This window comes from Venturia canescens, chromosome 9 (assembly GCF_019457755.1).
Source record: "Venturia canescens isolate UGA chromosome 9, ASM1945775v1, whole genome shotgun sequence".
NCBI classification, from domain to species: Eukaryota; Metazoa; Arthropoda; class Insecta; order Hymenoptera; family Ichneumonidae; genus Venturia; species Venturia canescens.
The window spans coordinates 13,785,400-13,810,315 of record NC_057429.1 but is presented as its reverse complement, the minus strand read 5'-3'; the positions used below and the strand labels follow the sequence as shown (position 1 = coordinate 13,810,315).

General features: G+C 36.3%; 3 protein-coding genes across 10 annotated transcripts in view; all 3 read right to left on the bottom strand.

Moving 5' to 3' along the window:
• Nucleotides 1-823: 823 nt before the first annotated feature.
• On the bottom strand, nt 824-11,101 carry LOC122415696 (serine protease inhibitor 88Ea-like). 2 transcript variants are annotated; one of them, XM_043428057.1, is made up of 4 exons: nt 10,800-11,101; nt 4,420-4,785; nt 3,967-4,336; nt 824-2,565 (listed from the first exon to the last, which is right to left on the bottom strand). In XM_043428057.1, exons 2-4 carry the CDS (start codon nt 4,780-4,782, stop codon nt 1,955-1,957), a joined length of 1,344 nt encoding a protein of 447 aa, XP_043283992.1. In that variant the 5' UTR covers nt 4,783-4,785; nt 10,800-11,101; the 3' UTR covers nt 824-1,954. The 2 variants fall into 2 exon arrangements, with proteins under 2 accessions (XP_043283992.1, XP_043283993.1); XM_043428058.1 differs by lacking the exon at nt 10,800-11,101 and adding an exon at nt 7,221-7,381.
• A 1,472-nt stretch (nt 11,102-12,573) lies between these two features.
• On the bottom strand, nt 12,574-16,620 carry LOC122415695 (thiamine transporter 1). Of its 2 annotated transcripts, none has more exons than XM_043428055.1 (6): nt 16,072-16,620; nt 15,397-15,781; nt 14,731-15,102; nt 14,312-14,504; nt 14,051-14,192; nt 12,574-13,917 (listed from the first exon to the last, which is right to left on the bottom strand). In XM_043428055.1, the coding sequence occupies exons 1-6, from the start codon at nt 16,216-16,218 to the stop codon at nt 13,750-13,752; spliced, it is 1,407 nt and encodes a 468-aa protein (XP_043283990.1). In that variant the 5' UTR covers nt 16,219-16,620; the 3' UTR covers nt 12,574-13,749. The 2 variants fall into 2 exon arrangements, with proteins under 2 accessions (XP_043283990.1, XP_043283991.1); XM_043428056.1 differs by having other exon boundaries at nt 16,068-16,209.
• A 437-nt stretch (nt 16,621-17,057) lies between these two features.
• The window catches only part of krz (beta-arrestin protein kurtz), a 36,987-nt gene continuing 29,128 nt past the window's right edge, over nt 17,058-24,916 (bottom strand). For 5 of the 6 annotated variants that reach the window (XM_043429482.1, XM_043429479.1, XM_043429485.1 and 2 more), the window contains exons 5-8: nt 24,199-24,342; nt 21,364-21,450; nt 20,892-21,038; nt 17,058-20,559 (exon numbers count right to left, since the gene is read on the bottom strand). In XM_043429482.1, coding sequence (XP_043285417.1) covers nt 20,481-20,559; nt 20,892-21,038; nt 21,364-21,450; nt 24,199-24,342 — 457 coding nt within the window. In that variant the 3' untranslated portion in view covers nt 17,058-20,480. The remainder of the gene's footprint in view (nt 20,560-20,891; nt 21,039-21,363; nt 21,451-24,198; nt 24,343-24,916) is intronic. The other variant, XM_043429480.1, reaches the window with a different exon arrangement.

Sequence of the window (24,916 nt, the reverse complement as noted above, 5' to 3'; positions counted from 1 at the left end):
GCGCGACGCAACACCGTTTCATTTTACAATTCTGTGTTTTTTTTTCCATACATAAATTCATATTTTCGTTCATCAGAACTAATACGCATAAAAAGGTTCTTCAAAAGGCCGCGTTATCTGAGTGTCGGAGGAAAAACCGTTTTCTTTCGGAGTGCAGAATGCTTAAGAACCGAATCAAATGCGATCCAGAGAAAAATCTCTTCATAACTTCCTGAAGATCTTGAAAAAAAAAGAAAATGAACGATGAGAAAAGTCGAAACGAATTTTTCATAAATTATGGACAAAAACCCAATCGAAGATTTGTCATCTTTGTTTTCCCCTTCCTGAAGCCTCTCGTACCTACAAATATGTTTTCCTTGTCTGATTGAATTTTTCGTTCAATATCTGAATATCAAAAAAACAGTTTTTACAGTAACGTGAAAGTTTCTCTCGGATATACCCGAGGGAAGGTTGAAGTTGTGGTTTTTCCACTACGCGGATAAGCACTAGCGTTTTAAACTACTGGAGAAGTACGAAAGCGGTGACTCTGGTGGCTGATCTTGTGGTTTACCATTCACACTTTGGAGGAAAAAATGTCAAAGAAATACAACGAAGTTTCAGTTCGAAAGTTTTCTTTGTCCTCCTTGGGGATTTTTTTGTCCATGGAAAGTTTGTCCCTAGAAAAAGAACCTCTTCGGTTCGTTCTAGGGACAATCTAGGGAAATCTAGAAAAGCTCTTCGGCTTTTCTAGATTTCTTCAATCTAGAAAAGCAAATCGCTGGACTGAACTTTTGGACCAACATTCCAATTGTTTGTTTTTTTAACGCAATATAAGAAACATGAATAAAGAACGTAATGTACTCTGGCTTTACTCATTCATAGTCGTACAAAATAAATAAAAACTACATTATTGGTAAGTTTGAGTTTTCAGGCCTAAATTGACGGTTATTTTTACAGATCGATCGATCTTTTTCATCTCGCATTAGCCAGATCGATCGACGGGAAATTTTTTAACGTCGAGTATCTCTAAATCCGTTGTCACAGTTTGTGTGTTTTTATGAAGGTCGAACATAAAATAAACCCGACGAGGATTTCTAGGCTAAAGTATTTTTAAGTGCATAGCACGAGTAACTTTCCCCCTCGAATAACATTCAAGAGAAAATGAGATTAACTCGATTTGTTTATGTTTCAAAATTTGTCATGGAAAGAGTAAGAAAATTGTTCAAAACTTCCATTCGCTATCGACATCAACGTTTCTTCGATGAGATTTTTTCGAAACTTACAAATTTCAATCGCCCACTCGTAATATCGAACACAAGAAGAGAACTTCAGAGAGTTGAAGATTGTGCAAAGGTTGATACGAAGCACGAAAAACAATTGAGGAACTAAGGGGCGACGGCGCGAGTCAGTATTGAATAAAAAAATTGCGAAGTTAGTTCTCGTGCTGCAATATTCGATAATCGAGCTTTTAAGCTCTACGTTCATGAAAACTCTTGGCTACATTTGTTCGAATGGGCCAATTTTTCAAAATAATCTTTCGTGATAGTGATTTTGTAAACTTTGTACAATAAAAATCAATTTTTCAACGAAAAATGTGGCTTTCAACTTGAGTTTTCACAAATTATATTAAAATTTGCATCGTGAGAGTAAAAATACAAAAAAACTAAGTTTTTACGTGCTGCTCAAAAGTACTTTATCATTTTCACATAAGAAACAGAGCAGTTGAATAATACAAATATTGATGAAAAACATTTTCAATCGACAATAGTGATTTTAAATATGTTTTTAGAACTGTTACGCCACAGAAGCTTCGTTTTTGTTTGAGAAACATTAAGATTTATAAAAGACGATGATTTGGATAGAATTTTGAACATGCGCATGAAAATGCACTCTCATAAATTGAAAATCGCACGAGAACCAGCTCAAACGGAGGAGAATTCAAATTGAGGGGATCGTATAGGCGGCGCGTAACCGATTACGAACTCTCAGGTTCGCTCGGAGTTGTCGGAGTTCTGTAAACGCCTGTGAATAGAATTTCCCGATTGGTCCGATCGTAGATTATGTAGAGGAAGGGATGATTGGCGTTGAAAACTTCAGGTTCAGCGGGTCTGCTCGAACGAAAACTGAAGAGAGCAGTTGCGGCGGCTGCCGTTGTTCCTTCCTCGTTAACGTCGACTTTGGCGCGATGCACGGCATCGCCGAGATGCAAATTTCCTTCACCGTCAGCGAGGAAACCGCGGAGATCGGCTTTGTCAGCTGTGACGAGGTCGCCAGCTCCAAGAGCATGGAGAAGGGGCGCGAGTTGAAGTTCCTTCTCGATGGTGAATCGTGGCAACGAAACTTCGACTTCCCTCGGTGGCATACCGTCGTTCAAATTCTGCAGAAGTTCCTCAGTTCCTGCCTTCGTTTTCGTTATTCTTTCGATCAACTGATGAATACCGTCGCGATCGATCGTTGAATTTTGCTGCTTTCCAGACTCATTGAGAGATCTCGACATCGCGAATGGTGGCAACAAAATGAACATGGAAATGTCGTCACCCTTGTACGGCAACTGCAGGATGTGGGCTCCGAGCTGCTCCGAAATAACTGAAGATCGAAAGAAAATTCATTTTACTCAGTGCTTTTCCAATCAACCTGAATTTTTTTTTGCTTCAAAATAAACTTGAAACCGACCAATCAGTGTCTACAAATAATCGATTCCCACCCTAATTCATCAACGATAATAAATCTCCTTTAATTGTAGTTGCACGGAGAGAATTAAACGATAATATTTAGCGTGAAATTCACTGTAAAATTTACCGGATGTGTTTGACTGCGGGGACAAGTTAACAAAAAAAAATTAATTCCCGTAACGCACTGTAAAATTTTAAATATTTTGGGGAATTTTCAGTTTTATAATAGTAAATATTGCAAATATGTCTTCGCCCCAATGTAGGTATCGATCACTCACTTCCGCATTCCGTAGCACGCACTAAATCGGTGATTTACCCACTCCAACGAAGGGCTGAGTATATTAAAAAAATGGGGAAATTGGCCGATATAGCGACGACTATAATTAAACTAATTTTAGTAATTTTAGTACTCCGGTAAAAGTGCCTATACTTTGAAAAATGAATATTATTTAAGGTAACTCTATTACCAGGCTCAGTTCATAAAATAAAATAAAAAAACATTCCATATGCTGTATTTAAACTTTTAATGAAGGACTGTGTAAAATTTCAGGGTCGGTTATCAACCTGATTTCAGAAAAATTGATTATTAAAATTGGGTGTTTTTCAAAACGGCATCCAAAAGCTTAACTTCCGGTTGCTTTAAAAGGGTATATTTGCATAAAAGTCCATAAAATTCTGGAAAAAAACTGCAATTCTTAACCCTTGCGCAGTAATCTAATACTCCTAATAAAAGTTGCATTTTTCAGCCTATTTTTTATGGAATACTAAGCTTAATTTGAACTTCCGGCATTGGATCTTCTACAACTCGCTACGATAAAGAGACGTGACAGCAAGGCAGCAGCTGAGTGTAGTCCTAACCTCAATTTGGCAGATCAACGGAAAAGAGGTTAAACACTCACGAGTGGTCGAGTAGAAAAAGACGGAGAGAACCGGTGTTGCCAAAGGTAAATCTTGGGATACTACGCGAATCGTTGGACTGACTTTTTTTTCATTATTATAATTCAGTTCGAACATTAATATAAAGGAATTTGACTTAATAGAAATAATTTTTTCCCATGTATCAGTAATATTGATTATACTACGAGTCTCAACTATTAGCAGTGGTTCGACTAGACCGAAGCGATAGAGTTACCTTAATGTACAGGAAAATTCAATATTCTCCCCATCATAATATCACGAATTGCAGCTCGTCACCGCACTATCGTTACCGGACGGTAATTTAAAAAATTTAATTCTCTCCGTGCGGAGCAATGCCGATCAATGAGTTTCCCAAACTTGATTATGCAGAATAATGAATTTCAACGTAATATCTTACTGTGATTGAAGGTTCCCTTTTGACGCATGAAGGTTACGAGATTGCTCGTAGTTCCGTAGAAAATGTCACGTTTGGAATTAGTTTTGTCGAAACGACTAGTCCAGAGTCCTTTGAAATAAACGGCATTGGCAAGTACGAGATCGGTATCGGCGCTCACCCCATCGACTGGAAGAAGGTCCTTTATGTGACCCTTGGTCGTATTGCTGACCCACTCGTTGATGCGATTGCGTGCGGCTAGTGGATCGGCGGCGAAATCGGTTTTCTCAAGTTCGTTACTGAACAAATCCAACATGCACTCGCGTACTTTTTTCGTCTGGCTAATCCACAAACGGTTAGCACTGTTGTACTCGTAACTCGTCGGCTCTGTTCCCTGTAGAAACAAAACGAAAATTTATCAATCGTTTAACCTTTTATTTCTCTTGAGTGTTTTTTTAATTTGAACAACGAGCTCACCTGCTCCTTTTTCTGTTGATGCAACGACTTTTCCAAGCTATAAGATCTCTGGACATCGACCTTGGAGAGCTCCTCCGGTATGTGCAGTGCCTTTTTCAACGACGACTCGGTCGTGCCCCGCGCACCAAAATAGGCGAGTGTGATCGCCTGATGAATGCTGTGGGGACTGAAGAACAAATTGTCATCTGGCTCGATGAGGGATGCTTTTCTCAATGCATCCAAGGCGAAACCGATACGAGCATTAGTCATCATGTTCTTTGAATCCGGATTCATCAACGCCGGACTATCGTTCCCGGTCAAACATTGGGCCGAAGACGAGGCGACGTAGCAGCCGACTAGTAGGACGATCGTGAGGGGAGACATTTTCTGCAATGATACAAAATACAAATTTTTTCATTACCGAAAACATTGAACAAATGAAATTAATGAAGGAAAGCAGCATTTTAAGATCGGTTTCGGCGCACAAGTAGAAAGTGTGACGATTTTTTGTTCGTTAAATGAATAAAATTCTTTTTCAAAAAGGTCTCACTCTTGCAGATTGTTTTTTGGACTCGTTCATTAAAATAGTACTTCGACTTCGAGACTTTCATAGCCAACATTTTGTAATCTTAATTTCCTTTAATTATCGAGCGTGCAACTTGTTCCAATATCCTTTTTCGATTGGACTGATGGAGAAAAGCTACTCGCCATTGAAATTGCTATTTGCATAATAAGTTACACGAGTTCCGACGTATCACTGTGTCTGATTTCTGTGCGGAAAAATTTAGCGCAATTTTGTGCCAAACGTGCAAACATATCGCAATTGTAGAACGTACAGACACGTGTAATCATTTTCCGCATGGTCCCTCTCACGAGAGATTTCTACGTCTGCAATGCGCTCTCGGGGAAAAAAATTTACGCACGAGCTCCACCATTTTTTCCGCTTTCCGCATTCGTCAAAGAAAAGTAGAGAAAACGTCAGCAGAAAAAAGAGAATTTTCCTATTGGTTGGTCGTTCCGATGTTATTTTATGGCCGGTAATTTTGTTTCGATTTTTGCCATTAACAATAACAACGACCGATCATTGTTCTACGAGCTCGAATTACTACTTTATAGACATTATCAAAACGGTCGTAATCCATGGTGAGTTTTTATTTTTTATAAAATCGATCGTAAAGGAAACGGCGGGTTGTTCCTCGCCGTCAAAACATTTTTCGAGAGCTGACGAGTTTTCGTTCTGAAATTTCGTTCTTTCGTTAGGTTACTATACAAACGCTAACGCACAAATAAATTTTAAGATCACAAAAAGCCTCTCGTGAATGAAGGCAACTCTTCCAAAAAGAAAAAGTCTTTCTCGCCTCTGGAGAAAGCGTCTCGATTTTACGTGTTAGTCCGGCTCGTTGTACAACGCATTTTTCATTTCCTCTCTTTTTACACGCGTCCACAGCAAGTAGCGTTTCTCGATCGGGCTGCGTGTACGACTTTCGAGGATTCGTTGTCGTACGAGTTTTTTTTCTTTGGCAAGAATTTGCCACACGATCGATTTGTAATTTGATTCCATGTTGGTCGATTGCGTTGCAACACGAGATCGAGGAGCTGAATATCGATTAGAAAAGTGTGATTGTGTTCGGAAACAATTTGACGATGAGAGGAGAGACGATGAATCGATGCAAGGAAGATTCGAACAGAGTTTTAGCAACGAGGAGGAACGTCAGGGGATCAAAAAGCAGATGAAAATGTACGCAATTTTGATAAATTCTATTTTTTAACATTTTCCTCTAAAATCAAAACGTAAGAAGTTTTATAAAATCTGTATTTTATAAGTTTTGAGTACGGAAAAAACTTGAGTACGGAAAATCATCAAACAGTAATAAACACGTCGAAATCGTGCTCAGGAGAGTCGAGCCACGTGAGACATTAAAAATTCGAGGTCATAGTCGAAGGAATCGATCACGTCGTCGTCCCGACGAGTTTTGTTTCTGAATCGAATAGAGGATTGCGGAATTTCCGAAAAGATTCTCCTCCCTAGTAGCGTCGAAAGATGGCACCGTGAATTATAAAACCTTTTTCGTCAGTACATTCCTCGTATTCGTGCGACGAGGTTCAAGCGAGAGGAAAAAATCTTTGTCTCATCGTCTTCGTCAAGGAGAGGATGGAAGAAGTGAAAGTAACCAGAATGCACGCTGACGTCACTGGGTCCGGCTTTCTTACTTGAAATTGAAGTAGCTGACGAATCGAATTGAGCTTTTTTCTTAACCCGCGGGAAATAACACGCGAAGAAATAATTATTTAATCGCATATTTAGTGTGCAATAAAAATATGGGGCTTGAATTTGAACGCTAAACGAGAACAAATAAAGAAATTTTTCTCCACCGCTCGTAACCCTCTTTCGGGACTTTCTAAAAAAATTTGCACTATCACGAGTGGCCTGAATTCCCTTAAAATAAAAGGACCTTCGACGTGGCCGGACGACATGAAATTTACGAAATTTCTCGTGAGCCACCGTGATAACAAAACAGATACGTCCGAAGGCTGACCCATTTATTCACTCTTCTTTAATCGAATTTACAGAAGCGAATCCGAAATTTTACTCGTTTCACGAGTACGTTAATTACCGAAGTTTTTTTCTCCCTCTACCAAATAAACCGACCAAAAATCAGTGATTTTCATCGAATTCTAACACCGTGGTCGAAGGAGAAGGTCGATAAAATAACGAACGAAATAATCAGGCCGAATGCCGATGAAAGGACGATTTTTCACGAGTTGAATTTTTTCCATAGGCCCTTTAAAATTGTTCAATGAAATTGATCGATGAGACTCACCAAGATGATCCGAGTACGAACAGCAAAGCCAACTTTTATCGGATTTTCCCAGCGTTTGATTACTTTCGAAAATTTAATGAAAATGTTGTGGCACACGGAATAGAAACGTTCTGTGACCGTGGCTAAACAAAACTGAATGAGGGACTCGGGAAACCCGCGAGACTTTTGCTTCGCGACGAGGACTCTCTCGCGTAGCAATATCAGATCCCCACTACACGAGGTTTGAGGAGCCCGTTGGCCATCGCGGAAATAACAATAATACACGCGTCACCGAGTACCGGCACCACGCACTTTCGCACGGGCGTGACATCACTCGGTGGAACGCACTTTTTCATTTTTTCATTGAGCAATCAAAGATTTTGATGGAAATGCCGGTGGAAAAATGAATTTTACGTATCAAGTGCATTTTAAGATCGCATTAGAAACGGAGGAACAAAAACGATTAGCATAATCGATCGATTCTTCAAAATTCATTATTGAAAATATCATTTTAGAATAAACGCGTAACCGGTCACAAAAATCGCTCCTGGGAATGATTTGATTCTCACAGACATTAACCGTAAAGCTTATTTGTAGGAATTGCGCAGAGAGTTGCTCCGAAAAGTACTCCGGAAATTTGTCAATTTACGTGAGTTTATTCGTCCCAATTTATTCTTGAGAATTTGCGTTGGAATTGCTCGTCTTATTCGCAACGTTGAGTCGCGAAAGTGAAAAAGTATTTATATTCACGTAATAGCTCAACGGTGGAATTAATTAAAAACAGGGACATGATACTCGGAAGAAATTCGTGGAAGCCTCGATAATCTCGCTCGTTTTCATCGCGAGTGTCACGAGCTCAATTATTTTGACGTCGAGTAATGAAATAAGTGACCGAAGATTCTTCCCTCAAGGTTAGAGTTCGTCGGGTAGTGATTTGGCGTTGTTTGTTGGAAAAAATGGAGAGAATTAGATCGTTAAAAAGATGCTGTAACTATCGAGATTCTCGTAAATTGTGGTTTTTATGACTATGCTCGCACAGGTCGACGGATAATGAGCGTTGCGTTAATAACTCACGGTACTCTCGGCTCCTATAATAACGTCCGGAAAATCTAGCGATGGAAACAAGGTCGTGCTTTATGTCACGGAGCAAAGCATAGAAAAAAAAGCACAATGGAAAGATTTTTATAGCGTTGAGACATACTCGTTATCGGAGTGTTAAAATTGCGTGTAAAGGTCGTCAGTGAACGTCAATAATATCCTGCTTTTTTTCAACGCGTCTACGGAGAATAGAAATTTGCTGATTCAACCAAATCTTTGTGGGATTGAAAAATCTTAGCGAACGGAATGAAATTCGTCATCCTGAACGAGCGTTTGATTTTTTCATTCATTTTAATTGAAAAATTGAGCAAATTTTTATTCGCTTGATTCCAGCACCGCATTTGTTGGTTGTAACAAAAGTTTTGCTGAACTAAAGAATTTGATTTTTTATCGTCATCATTTGTTTTGAAGGAGCAATAAAATTTGTTGGAACACCAAATGAATTTTTTCAAGTGTCGACTGTGCTGTGACCATTGTTATTTTTATTTCGTATCGTTAACGCACTTTAGTTCTAATTTTTATTGCTGTAAAAATACTGAAAAAAATACATAATATGCTGCTGGTTTTGCTTTAATCGCAAATGTGCCGCAATCATTTCGCGTACTGTTTCCCTTGCATTGTAACATTTCGGTTAGAATGTTGCGAATTTTCTTCACGTTTGTACGGATGAATTAGGTACGATCGCGTGAGTCAACGGACAGTTTCTAAACCGTTTGAGCAACCTTGCGCGATAATTCCACGCTGGCAAAGATCGAAAAGCGAAATGAGAAAAGCCTTGGGCATCGCGATGCCGAGCTACTGATAGACTCATAACTGGATTATCCAGGTGCCGACGATAAAAGTACCTTCGGCCATTGTAGGTAAACAACGATTCATTATTTCCCACGGAGAAAGGTTATTTTCATACTTCCATAAAGCAAGCACGTATAATTATTAGGATTTTAAATTCCACGTGAGTTCGTTACTCTCGCTTTTATTTCTATACATCAACAACGACGAAGCATCGTTGAGAGCCGTTGTCATTCATGAATCGTTCCAAACCTTCATTCGTCGCGACTTTCTTCAAGTTTTATTTTCATATTTTTGTGACGGAACTAATTTTTTTACAAATATTGAGAAAAAACTAACAAATTTATTTTTAAATGAAAGAAACGAAAAGTGCTGAGACTGAGTCTCCTCCAATTGGCGATCACGTAAAATCTGGCGAAAATTGTCGATCATTAGGAAAATTAAAAAAAATTACTTGTTCTTTTAAAATTGTCATTTTTTCTCACAGTATGAACCGAACTTAAACTTTGTAACTTCGTTTTCGTATCCCCATGGTTGAAGATCCGGCCAAAGTCGGGTCAAGATCAGTGGCAAGTCAAAAGTAGGTCTCGAGACCCGAGTGAGAGCTCCTTCGAGAATGCAAACGTACGTTTCTGCTATAAGCTTGAGGATTGTGTTCGATACTATGAAATTCGTGCTGAGAGTGTCAACGAAGTTTTTTCAAATTGATTTCAAGAATAATCTCGGTATTTTGTATTTTTTCCAACGTTATTCACACGAGTTTTAATAAAAACCGTGTAAGTTGAGACTGCTGGTCGCATATGCGAATTCTCATGGAGTCGTAAAATTGATTACTCGCATTCGCGAGTGCATATGAAACGCAGTTAGAACTCTGGGAAATTCCCGAGCACCATTTTCCAATTTGATCACGCTCATTCGAAATAGCGCGGCGATAATTCACGTTGTATAACTCACGATAAAGTTTATGATCCCAAAGGAAGGAACGATTCGAATTTTGAATCATTCTTAAATCATGCGAGACACGATCCGAAAAAGGATTTTCTTGTTGTCAAAAATATGAGAAAAGAAATGAAGAGTTCATCGTCGTGATTATATCAACGAATCTGTTTATACAGTTATTTATCCACTTTTGGCGGATTTGTATTCAACAAAACAAATCAAAGGATTATTCTTTTAATTTGAAAAAATGTCGATCAATTATTTCCCAATTAAATTAATTAACAGTTGAACTTCTTCTCAACTGAAAAGATAAATGAAGTTTGATTTGAAGGAATCAAAGATTCGAAGAATTCTTGGCATTGAGAAATCGTGATTGTTTTTTTAGGGCTCATTTTTGTGTGGGGATAAATGAAAAATATTTTTCTTGGTGTGGATCGTTGATTTGGAGCCTGAGAAAATGTGAGGCAAGGGTTCTACAGCTCGAATAAGATGCAGCTTCTCTTATTTGGATGCTCTGTAATCATCGATAAAGAGGTCAAAAAGCCGATAATAAAATTGCTCAGTTGACGATAACGAGCGTTTCCAAACGTTTTCTCGATTGGAAACGCTGCGCAAAGACGAATAATTCATGGGAATATTATTTTGAAGAACTTTTTTTTCAGTTTAAAAAAGGCACGTTTTAAGCTCAATTTTCGTGCTTTCGAATCGGATTCCTCCAACGGATTGTAAGAAGAGAAAAAATGTATCGACGATTGTAATCAATCGATGGCTTACCTTGGACTTTGATCTGAGGATTCACAGACAAAAGTGAAACAACAAACTCCGCTGATACTGCGGTTCTTGGTTAGTATTTCTTCGCCAATTATTTGGGAAAATATTTTTTTTCCTTCTCTATGAAAGACTCGATTTCAAAAAACAAAAAAATAAAAAATTCTCTTCCAATTAAAAATTGATTCACAAAACGCTAAATATTGTTTATTTTCGTTCAAATCGATGAATATACGTTCACTCTTTTCCGACGAGGCACACTCTTCGTACAAGCGTTGCCACCAACAACTGCACGAGTATTGGCTCTCGCTGATGGCTTTATAAGCCACAAAGTCTCGTAATGCACGTTCAGAGATTGGTTTCTGTCGCCCTTCTCGTACGAGATATCGTACACCGGACATTCCACGATAGAACGCTTTACATCTTCATCATCTTTCACAATTTCAATGACAATCTCCTCAATAAAAAAAAAAAAGAAAACTGATCCTTTTAAAAACATCCTAACGGACGATAAACATTTGACAAGTTGGCGAAGATATTTGTAGATTTTGAATATTTTCCACAAGTGAAAATATTTGACTCTGTTTTTTGGCAGATTCATTTTTTTTATAATTTATTCTTTGCTATTTATTTTAATTAATATAATTTATAATTTATAAATTTTCCCGTAAAATTTCGTCTCTGCGAAATGATAAAATTTGAATTGAAGAATTGAAAACCAGAATTTTAATTCCCCTTCGTACGGATTTCCAAACGAATTCTTATGAAAGAAAAATTGGAAAGGAATTTGGTGAATTAATTTAAGATTTTGATTCAATCAATTGAATTTTTTTTTATATAATCAAATGAAATGAAACTCAATTGAATTAATTTAACTAACTACATTAAAATTATGTTTGTAATGTAGAATTTAATACTTTTGGGGTGAAATAACATTTGATCGATTGTACATCAAATGCCTCGTGCTGTTTCCATCCAAAGTCAATATATGAGAGAACGATGAGGCTTGTGAGTGTCAATCTGTGAGCTCAACCGCGTAAACACGTGTAAATGTGTAAATGTATGCAGTACCATTGACGAGGGAAAATCCCAGATCTGAATTGCTCATTAAGTTCCTCAACGAGATACGGACCTGCTCACGAACCACGACGAATTTCGTTATTTTCTTTTTCTTTTACTTTTCGTATCTATTTCGCTTGGTGTCTCAAGCGCAAATCCAAGGTCATTGTAGACTGACGGGAAAGAAATTGGTGAGAAATATTTTGATGGAATTGAGTCCAAGTTTTTCTACTTTTCGGAACGTTTTCATCTTTGGGGATTCCAAGAAATTCATTTTGTTTGATTTCATGGGAAAAACGTTGTGTTTTTATTGGAAATTTTTGGTCAACGAATTGCATGTAAAATTATTTCTTTGCGCAACCTTTGGCATATTTTTTCGTCCGAGAAAATTTCCTCCCAATTATCCGCAGAAAATAACGAAAACAAATTCATATCAACCGACTTCGACTTCGAAGAAAAAGAAGATTACATTAGCACAGAATATGAATTTCCCTTGACGCAGAATGAAAGAAATCTGTTTGTTTCCAAAGGACAAGTGTTCGCTTGTGACGACGTAGATAATCGAAGAGTCGGAATTGTTTTACAAACATTCTCGAGCTCAAATACCTTGGGTTATTCCATGAGAGAGAGACATTTCATTGGCATAGTTTGGTTTTTCACTCAAGTTCTTCAAACCGTGAAAAATGTAAATGAGACGACAAACGAGAACCAAAAGCAACTCTTATTCTATGATTTTTTCACTTTATTCCACTTTTTCTCGTAGCTCACATACCAAAATTGACCAACACGAGGGGATTTTCCAAACGTTAACAATTCTATTACGAAACAAACAATCAATCTTTAAGGATCTCTGAAGAGAAAATTCAACATGTTATTGGCCTCGAAGATCGATTGCCCGACTCGATGGAATCTATGATTTTCAGAGAATCCTTTATCCACCAACATATCTCAAACGTAATTACGATATTTTTTCTCAGACGAAAATAGAAGCTTCGAGCGAAAGAAAAAATGATCGCAGTTTTGTTTTTACAATTTTTCCATCAATAAAATATTAAAATGTCACCAAAAAGTCTATAAAAAATATTTACCAATACGCAGAAGAACCCCTACGTCTCAATGAGAGACTATAACTCAAATTTTTCCACAATATTTTGTGCGATATTCGTGTAAATAGAAAGAATATTGTTCTTTCAAACTTTAAGAACCTTCCGAACAGCACAACTTACTTGGCTAGATTCGATTTTGATTAAGAATCAATTTTTTTTTGCATTCACGTTTATCAAGAGACTCGGTAGAGTCTCGGGACAAGTACATTGACAGCCCTGTCGTCTGCTGGTTTGAACCTATCCAGCCATAAATAAAGTAAAGGCTTGAGAATAATCTAAAAAATGTTAAGCCTTTCTGAGATGTCGTTATACCGATTTCCCATAATAATCATGCTGGATAATTTACAACAATTGTTTTTTATAGCGAAAAAATTATTCAATCATATATAAAAATAAATTCGTAACTTTTTCTCTCTCGTTGTCAACCGTTTTTGAAGATTCCAGTGTTTCATTATTCCGGCAAAATCTGTATGAACTTTCTTCTACTCGTAGCAGAATTTCTTGAGTTTAGCCAAGAAAATAATGAAACCGTCAGGATTTTTATTCAAAATCCTTATGCTCGATTCGATCCCATCACCGGATATTCCTATGCAACGAAAATATTTATGGCCTCGGGATTCTAAAACATTCTAGAAGAGTTGGAAATTATTCCGTCTTTCTATCGGACGATTTTCCGAATATAAGAAAAATACGAGCGGAATCCGGTGTTTAAAAACTGCCTTAACTTAGAGATCATTTGAGCAGTTATTGCTGAATTTCTAGTCTATCGTTTTCCTTGTAGAATATAGTCTTCAGCTCGGCCTGTCGTAAGATGGGTCCTCGACGACTTCTATCGATGCTTCTTTCTGCAGACATAGTCGAAATTTTTTACCGGTTCGAGATAGTTTTCCAATCGTGTATACTCCCATGACCATAAACACTGCTCCCAGGATTACAAAATAGCCTGAGTAAATTTTGAACTGAAAAATTGAAAATAGAAAAACGTTTTCAATGAAATTTCAGAAATTCTATTTCAAGACCATAGTAAAACCAACAAAACACGAATTTTCGATCTCAAACTGACTTGATATTATTCCTTTAATGTTATTTTACCTGAGTTCGAACGCCTAAATCGAAAAAGGTGTCACCGACAACAATGAAAGTCAACAAACTTTGGAGAGCCAATGCCAAGAGGGTGTTGATTCCAAAAACAAGCCCGTAACTATCATCGGACAAACTTTTGGCCACCTCAAAACTAAAATGCAAGATTTTTCGATATTAGAATGAAACTGTTGTGAAAAATGAAAAATTCAGTTACATGAGTCATAAGTGCTTTAAATTTGATTCATCATTCATTCATGGTCATCTTCAAACCTGGCAACTGTTATCATTGTGTGATAAATAACACCGAAGACGATGTAAACCGCATACAGGATCCAAATATTGTAGTTCATCGAGCTCACGAAAAGTAAAAGAGCTTCGAGCAGTGAAAATATCGATAATAAAATTTCTCCGACTGTCGACCAATTCAATCTGAGTTTTCCAACCATGAAAACTGCTAGTGCTCCTGTAGAAAAAAGACTTCGATAAATAAAGAAAAAGTTTTCATCACGATAGGCTTTATTACGAAACAAGGATACTAAGTTGATGCGAATTTAATCTCTTAACAAACGATGGAATATTGCATTTGTGTGAAAATGATGATTGAAGGAAAAAATTGTTTCCAATTTGGACAACACGACATAAACGTACGATTAACAAACTCAAGTTCATCTGACGAGCATAATATTTACCAATTATCGTATAAACTGCTTCGACAGCACCATTATAAATTTCTGTATCAGCATCGACTGCTGTTTGCCACAAAGGTTGAATGTAGCTGATAACTTGTAAATATCCACAAGTCGCAAAAGCCCACCATAAAGACCATTTGACAACGTGACAATTCGTGAAAGCACTGACAAAATCTCTCCACAGATAAGCGTAAGCACGTTTAATATTTTTCGAAAATTTCGACCGTTTGCAAACAGCGTCGAATGAAAAAAATTCTGGTAAATTTTTCAGCTTGCTATCTTCGTTCAAATTTTCTGTCTCAGGTCGGTGGAAATAAACGGATTTCTGGACCGGAGGAAGAAACAATGCCCAACAGGTCGCCAGTGTTGTTCCTGTCATGACAATTACCACATTATTTTCAATTATAAAAATGAAGCTGGATTTCAAAAGTATATTGTTCATTTTATGATAACGTAAGGTTACTATACGATAGTGTATGATTCATTTGACAAATAATTGAATAATATTATCAGTTATTCATTATAATAAATAAGAAATCTGTATTATGAATCGTCTTTATAATTCATATTTATTGAAAAAAAATAATGATGAAATTGCAAAAATTATCCACCCATTCCTATGATGTTTTATATTGTCACAAGCATACCCAGATAAGTTATATCCACCTGCAAGAGTCAGATAATTCAACTGATGATAATCCAAGATATGGAAGCTCGTTGTGAGTTGAGCGACAGTGCCAGATGCAAATCTTCCGAAAAGAAAAGCTCCTCGGGTATAGCTCGATACGACTTGATAACGGTCTTTGCTTACTTTGGCATATATGTATGTGTAATAAGCAACTTCAGTCGACATGAACAGTCCGTAAGTGAATTCTAGAAATTGCATCCATGCAATACTATTTCCCAAAATAATAACGATATAAGTTATTGTTCCAGACAAGCCGCAAAGAATGATGGCTGGTTTGTAACGGACAAAGTCCGTCAATAAGAAAACAAGGACAAGTGTGGCTAAATAACTGTAAGTTCCAACGGGATAGACTTCTTTCATGACCTGGAAAATAAACCTTAGATCACAAAAATTGCATTTTCTAGTAAAAAATAATAAATTTCTGGAGAGATGTTGTTCAAATTTAGAGAACGCTTTGACCATTGCTGAATTGTATAGATACTAAAGAATTTACAGAAATTTTCCTCTTGAATCGAGAGCGTTTCATATAATTTTTTTCTTAAAATTTATCTTGAAAAATAAAAGATTTTTTCAAAGGTAAAATTAGTGTCAGGAACGCAAATTTATAACAAAAACAATGAATGAAAAATGATTGACAAAAAATTGTTACCAACTTGGTCGATGGTGAAGTTTTTTCCTCCTCTCGTCAAGTAATCCGTAATAAAAGGTTCGTTGGGTCGAAATTCTTTGAGAAATCCAAACATGCATAAAATCATGGTAACCGGTAACCAACTCATATTCTTGTACCAATCTGTGTTCATGTTTCCTATAATTTGCACCGGAGTCGGCAATTTATTCAAAAAGTGTTAAAATCAATTTCGACTATTTAGTATAATATATATATATATATATTAGTATAGATTTTTCACTATTTTATTTTCACTTGACCGACTGTGATAACATTTTCTTGAATAAACACATCAGCTGTTTTCGGAGCACGTGTGTAACTGAGAAAATTGCCTATTCGCTTGCTCTGGCGCTCTTCGTACAAAATTATCTTCGCGTTTGCGTACACTAGACTATAATCGCGCTCTCCTTGACGTCATTTGTGACGGACACATCTATTTTTCCTTCGAATTTTAATTGTAGGAACATGTTCTATCTAAATGGTTATAACGACGGTTATCATAAGATCAGATCCTCCTGTCACATGTTCTTCATTAAATATAATTATCACCCAAATATATAGTTGACTATAAATGAGTCACTCAACCGCACCTCGAATTTACGACACGATTTTACCGAGATGTTTTCAAGAATTAATGTTCCTCCAAAAAATAAGAAACATATTTTCTTAATACATTCATCAACACCAACGGTTAAGTAATTAGTTTTTCATTACATTTACAAACACTGAGACAAAACTTTAACTCAGAATGAACATCGAATTTTGTCAAAAATGGTGAATGGTGACCAAAAACAACTTTCTAAAATCGAAATATTTTTATCGGATTATTAACTTTTTTCAGATGCTCGCTAGTGATAAAACGTTGAGAAACTTACGAAATTGTGATCATTTTAGTAGGAGTAACCTGCTCTGGTTCAAACCACGAATACCTTGATTTTTGGATATAAAGAAATATAAAATGAGTCAGAAAAATCCAATATACATGATTTTATTAAATTATTACAGTTATGATACGAGAATACACAGTTTATACATATACAATATAATATATTATATATATTTTCATCATTAACTATTGTTTGTGTTTTTATTTTTTATACATGTAAATACGTTCCTCTTCTTTGACACGTAATTTTGCCGAGACAAACGGAAACATTCAGCAATAGCAAAAAAATCATCATCAACTTCACGCTCTCCACCTTTCTTCTTACTTTTTTTTTTTTTTTTTTATTATTTCGATCGTTCATACACACGCGGATAAATAAATTAAGCATTTTTCGATGCGTTCGACATATATAAGAGTTTATCGACATTTTCGGCAATGATTCACACACTTTTTCTATTGTTCTCATATTGAATCCTATACGACAAGTTCTTTTGATCGTTTCATGAAGTCTCGTACAGTGGACGTGGACATTTCAAATCATCGGGATGCTCGAGCTCGATAAATCTTATTCTTATATCGTTAAATCTCGTTGTTAAAGTTTCATTTAATTGTTCGTTTTGCCCATTTTAAAAATTTCTTTTTTATTGAATTGTTTCATTTTGTTTAATTATTATTTTTCTCTCGTTTTCGACAAAAGTCGAAGAGAATTTTTTTTTCTTATTTCAGTCATACTGATTCCTTTGTTTCGATAATACTCTGCTTTCTCTCTCTCTCTCTCAAGCACTTCAACCTTCGTAATTTACATTGGCGTTTCATTCGTATTCCATTTTTCTCGCTGTTTATATAACTTTTGCTCACCCGTCGATGCATTTCGATTTTAAAAATATAAAAGTTCGACGATCTGCGTTTTTTCGTACTCGAAAATATTCTACTCTTCACTTTTCCTGTCCCCATTATTATTATGTACATTCCGAACGCTTTGTTCACCAATTTTATATCTTATTCCACCGAATCGACTTCCGAGAGAAAAACGAAAAGGAATCGTCCCCCGCGTTGAAAATTTTTGTAAATTACCGAGCACTCCCTCAATCGTGTTTTTCAAACAATTCAATTTTTTTTCCTTTGCAAAAAGAAAACAAGGGATATTGTTTTTTCAGCGTTGACAGTGTTCATTTTTTCTTTTGTTTTTCAACATTGATTACATTCATAAGACGGTCTTACAATTATTCTCGTACATCAGGTGTATCGAGGGACAATATCTTATTCCCAATCTCTCGTGCATCATTATTCGCAGTTTCCTTTCTAATAGTCATCCGATTTTCGATCATTTCTATGCACATCCATCATCATTCGTTTTTTTCACACTTTGTTTTTATTGCCTGTACAAACTTGAAAAACGCCTTGAGTCCTTTCCCATGGAACTCAACTTTTTTCTCCCGATGTACGGAATTTACAGTTCCAAACATTTTTACAGTGACTTTTCAAGAAAAACAAATATCGTTCGATCTGAATTTCGGTGCTGCATCATTGGGCACCATTTCATTTTTAAAATATGCGATTTTTTATCGACTTTTGTGTTTAAGTAATAGACTAAAAGAATAAACCCCGAGAAAATTGTGAAAAAAACCGAACAATTTTGAAAAGTAGAATAAAAAATTTATCGATCATTGAAAATGTGTTTGAACATGCTGAAAATTATGTTTTTTTTTTTTAAAAATACCTAATAGTCATTGGAAAATTATCAATATCTCGAATGAAATTTCGTCAAATGTTTAGACGAATGGAAAAAATTTCGAAACATGGACCAATTTCATTTGAGATTTTGTAGAAACGATAAATACCGAAATTCTGATGGAGATCACGTTTTCTAGCCAGAAACGCATGTAAAAAACATCCTCGTAATCCCCCCCACCGTCCGATCCTTTTGTTTTTTCCTCCGAAACTGAATAAAAACTCGTTGCTAAGCAACGATTTCGCAAGAATTGCCAACTCCGCAAATTTGATAGATTTCATTTGTTATTTTTATCATAATTTGTTCACAAAACACACGTAACATAAATACAGGTAATGAGTTCGTGAAGAAATTTTTTTTATACAATTTCTTTTCTGTCTGCTTTGGCATTGCGCGTTCATCTACAGTTGCGTGGGTGGGAGATTTTCATTTTCATATGTTGGTTGTATATGTTTTAATTCTCCTGTGCGAGAATAAGTGCTAAAGCGATAAAAAATATTACTAAAAACTTGAGTATTTACACATTGACGCGTTTAAATGCCGGTCGAGAGTAGTTTGTATCGTGAAAATTGGGCGTTTTTGGGTTATTCGTTTGGACTTCGTTGAATGAAAGAATGAAAAAAAAATTATTAGTTAAAAAAGGAACAAAAAGTATTGTAAATTCGTGTTCGAAAATGTGTTCTTCTATCGGCAAAAGAGGCAATTGAAAATGTTTCTTTTTCTTTTCAAAGTCGGCAGTTTGCCTGAATTTTTAGATTTCATGACTTTTTATGTACGTTTGTATATAAAAAGATTCAGTGTGCGCATGACGACGGTTTTTTTTGTTTCTTTTAGAAATATGACCGTACTCGTGCCAGCACGTGTGAAGTACGAGCATTATTTTAACGAATAAAATGATATAAAAAAACAATTTTTAAAAAATCGACAAGCTCTTAGACGTAGGGATTGTTTTTGCATAGATTTTCAACTGCCAGAGTTACTTTGATCGAAGAAAATAGTTTGTGCAACCGTTTGTGATGCGTCCTCGGTACGCATAACGGAGTATAATCGTAGAAAAACATTATTTCGATGAGAGTTTTAATGCCCGATCATTCCGAAGGAACAAAATGTATGAATTTTTCGCTTTTGTCGGAATAAATTTTACATCATTCCGGCGAATATCTTTTTTCTCTTTTCTATGACTTTTCGATTGTAAATGTTTATTCACATTGATTATTTAAATCGAATTGTATGCAAATAGCCCATAAAAATCAGTTATTTCGAAATGCTACACGCAAAATCATCGTTTGAATCTTTTCAATCGATCGGAGAACACTTTTGCGATTATTACTCTCATATAATTATTTACAATTTTTTTTCTTTTGAAATAATTATTGAAAATATGACTTGCGATCGAGTGATTTTTACTGATTATTCGATTCATCTCAAGGTGAACACACTTCAGGCTCTTTCTCTCTCTCTCTCTCTCTCTCTCTCTCTCTTCAGGTTGAAAAAGAAACAGAAGAGTTTCGAAACAAACAAACAATATCGATATAATGATAATAATAACGAAACATTAATTATAGTTAATACATAATTAAAATTCGACAGAATGTACGAGAAAATAAAATGAGTTAGTTCTCTCTTCATTCGGGCGAATGTTCGAGGGCATATTTGGTCGCGGTAAAGAAGTGTCAAGAAGAAAGCACACGTTTCAATCGATCAAATAGCAGCATTTGGAAAAGGTATGGACGTTTTTTGTGTTTTTTATCCAATTGACGATCTCCCGGTTGAACGGTCAGGCATCAGTTTCCCCCTTCAGCCTCAACCTTGCGAAATCTTCGAAAATAATGTCGTCGTCCCCAACGTCGTCTTCCCTACAATAATAAAGTAGAACAAGCTTATTCATCACTGATTACTCCAAAATATCATCGATGGATTTGGGCGATTGTTTGCATTTTTTTTCAAAAATGTATGAATTTAAAAAAAAAAATCGAAGCTGTCCACGTCCATTGGTCCATGAGAAAGTTAAAAAAACTCTTCATTCAATTTTTCAGGTCAGAAGTTTGACGAAATTTCGTGAAGATTTTCATGGAGCAGGCAAAAAACTCAAGTTTCTGCATAAAGATGAAAGATTTTAATGGAAAAATTAATTTTTTCATGAAAAATGAAAAAAAAAATTAAAATTAATAAAAAAAAGGATTCTTACGTATCCAATTGTATGAGGTTCGTGTCGGTTTGACCTTCGCCGTCTTCCATTTTGTGCGTTGGGCTTGGTCGCGCTGTGGACGGTGCTGGCGTTTCTTCTTCCGGTTTCGGATGCATTAGTATAAACGGCAACTCACCCGTCAAATCACTGCTCAACATAAAACTGAATGAATCACACTAATCGTCGAGGATCCGTGCGATTATTTTTCTTACTACATCCGAAAAGGACAATACGATTTTTTTAGCATTTAAATTATTTATCAATTTTATAGCACAGCGATAATTTAGCACGCCACAAAACAGATATTCGACCTAGACAATTCCGGTATAATTTCAATGAGTAATTCATTAATAAATAAATTGAAGCAAGAGAGAGAGAAAGAAAGAGAGAAATTCAAAAAAGTTTCTCGACAGTGGAATTCTGGCTTTCCGATACTGAGAAAAATGGCGATCGATAAGAAATAGTTAGTTACCCTCCAAGGCCTCCGAGACAAAGTTTCACTTTGACTTTGTACTGGACGATGATCCCAAGATTTTCACGTTGCGACGGATCCGCCACTCTATAAAATGGAATAATTATTGCAAAAACATACGTTTAAGAGGGACAGAAAAAATAGATTCAATAGAAAACAAAAGAGAGAAGAAAACATCGATTTTAATGAAGTAACGAGCTTAAAAGCCTCCCCATGCACTTTGTCCGCGATGTTGACTCAATCGGATGGATAATCGAGCAGAGCATTGACACAGGCGTTGAACAAATATTAGCAAACGATTTTTATTCTTCCTTCCAGTAAATGCGTGACAATATTCATTTTTATCGTTTGCTTTCGATTATACAAACGCGTCGAGTCAGCTTTCGCGCTTACGACGATTATTTCCCAGTATATAAAACACATAAAAAAAATACTTTAATGGAAAGTAAACAAGAGAGAGAGAGAGAGAGAGAGAAGCAGATGAAACGAAAGGAAAAAAGAAAAAAAATCAACAAAACAACGTGGATCGAAGCTCTCTACGATCATAGCAAATTATCAAAAGCTATAAAAAACAAGCAACATGCAATAACAATGTAGGATGAGGAATTCTGGGGCATGGTTTCTCGTACGGTGGAATATTTCGTGTCGTTCGATCGTTTTCTATCGTTCAAAAATCTTGTTCCTGACGTTTGGTCGGATGGTAGTTCTCAGACAAATCTCGCAATCCTCCGTTGATAAACGTTTGGAAAGTAAATGAACAGAATCCGAAAAATAATTGGTTTTTGGTCGAAAATTTTCATATTCAATTTGAAATTTGATGAGGAAATTACAGAAAAAGTTGTTCAGATATTCCAGTCGATCGATGGGGTCGGCGACATTTATCAACGATCTTTCAACCCCCGAAATCTTGCCCTCACAGTTTGTTAACAATTTTATGAATCTTCATGTTTAATTAATCGACGATTAAGTCGATTGTAAGTCTAAAACTGAGTAGATTGAGCTACAACGAAAAATAGTCCAAGCTCCACGTCGACTTTCCATTTAGCAGTAGCCTCGAGCAGGAGCGACAAAGTGGCACTAATGCCGTCCTCTAAAGTTCGTGAACCACGAAAGATAGCGGCTTATCCCAGCACATCTTTAAGGACGATCCATGGGTCGAGAGTTGAATAAAAATAGGAAACAAAAAAACAATAGTCATGAACGAAATGGAGTCGGAGATAAGAAGCATTTGAGAAGCGGCATACCTAGTGACATTTCATGTTTCATAGTTCCTTTCTCGACCGACTGTAAATTGGATTTTATTGTTTGTTTGTTCTTTTCATATTTAAAACACGCGCCCACGAAATCTAAACGAGTATATATAAGTTTAATGCTACGTTGGTCTGTAGTTATGCTGCTTTTTATTCGTTTTGCATTTTTATTCGTAGGCCGAGACACAATCACGAGAGCCGATTACAGCGATATTTATAAATTTATTTGCAGTCGGGACCAAAACGAGCGATTGAGAATTTTTTTGTTCTCAATGAGCAATATCAAACTGATTTTGTATGGACTCGTGCCAATTATTTGCTGACGCGTACTTGTAACTTGCTTCGATGATGTTAGAATTGACAAGGGGCAATAGTGAAAATGAACAAAGTAATTGGTTTGAATTCAGATATTTTGTTGCGTCTACATTCAAATGTTTGGCTGTCCCAAATTTTCATTTATTCGACCAATGATTTGGCTTTTTTCGTGTTTCTCAGCCACATTTTTTCAGTGCGAAACGCGAAGACCGTTTCCACTATTTCAAGAAGAAAATCGATCGAATTGCAACAAGTTTCGATTTTCGAATCTGACTTTTGGGAAAAAAAATGTTTTGGAGTAGCCATTTTTCGAGGCAGTCGAACAAATCGATTTTTTCTCACACGTTTTGGAGCCCATTGCATACATTCATATACATATAATCACGCAGATATATAAATGAGTAACAAATTACGAGAAGAATTCAACGTTTTTTTGAGAAAATAAACGAAGAACGAACATCGCTAAAGTAAACAACGATCAACCGTCGTCCGATAAAACCGCAACGTTCAATAGCAATATTATGAGCATAATAAGAACCAGCGAAGATGGAACGCAATTAATGAAATGTAAAAGGTACACTGACATATCTCGATGAAACATTTCAAGAATATCCGATGGGCGCCACGACGAGTCGTCTCTTTTCGTTTCCTTCTTTCATTCAATTACTATCCACCATCGAAATTTCCTTTCGTACTATCATTACTGACTTTTCATTTTTATTATTATTTCTCTCTACTTATTATCCGTTCGTTTTTTCTTCGCGTCGTCCCTCCCACGGATATCCTGCGAGCGTCGATGAGCGTGAGTGAAATGGATCAGGAGGTTTGACCGTTCAATTTAAAAATTTTTCTGACGATTGCCAGTTTTTTTTCAACTACTTATGAAATGGTACGAAATAATTTAAAATTAGCTTCGTGAAAGTGAAATTTACGCGAAACCTCATAGCCATTTGAAAATTTAGAATTCCAAAAATTTTTAAACACTTTTGATTGCAATTTTTCGGAGATGCATTTGAATTTTCGTACTAAAATTTCGATTATTTTGACCAGTCTCCGAAGTGAAAGCACTTTTTCAAAACGCTACTGACGGTCGAGCCTCCGGAATGAAAAAAAGAAAAACATAAAAACAATGCGCAGTGACTTCAATTTCGTTGTTTCGTTCTTGGCACTTGAATCGAGAAAGAGAGAAAAATGGGGGGAAACAATTGTTTTGAAAATCGCGAGAGAAAAAAAAATAATTAAATTTTTGTTCATTGAACGATGGCCTTACAGCGTGCTCGACGCCAAATTGGTGTCCTCGTGTTTGAGCTGGCCGTCTAGGGCTAGGGCCCATTTATCTTTGTTGTTGGCGAGAAGCGGCGTCAATGAAAAGACTTTGCTCAGCGTGAAACCTGGCCCCACCGAGCATCCCTCCCTGACACAAACATTACAGTCACAAGTGAAAGCACGTGTTTAGTTTGTACTGAGCTTAAATGCAATTTTAGCTTTCTTTTTTAAACATTTTTTCATTTTCTTACTTTCACATTATTTCTCATATAAAAACATCAGTTTATATGTGCAGTGTTAGAAATTTTGCGACCAGAAATGGCGTTTTTTTTTTTTTTTTTTTTTTTTTTTTAATTATCCCGCTGGATTATAGATATCAAGGAACGAGACCAGGATCCAAAATAGCATACGAATAGTGTGGAAATTAACGAATTACATCCTGCCTCAAGTAGCCGCACAAGCCTAAGCTTCGTCGTGAATATTCGCACAAGTAAAAGTGCGAATGTGTATCACGAGTTGAGAAAAGAAGGTGGGAAAACTCTCGACTGAATCCATCGTTTTGTGCACTTGTCACATCTACAATTTTTCTCATATTCGCCACGAAAGTTTGATTCAAGATTCAAAAAGATGTCAAACGTCAAAATGTGACCTGTCACATTCGATGGCTGATCGAAAATCAAACTTTCGAAGCGGATAGCACTAAAAATGTATCCACAACGATG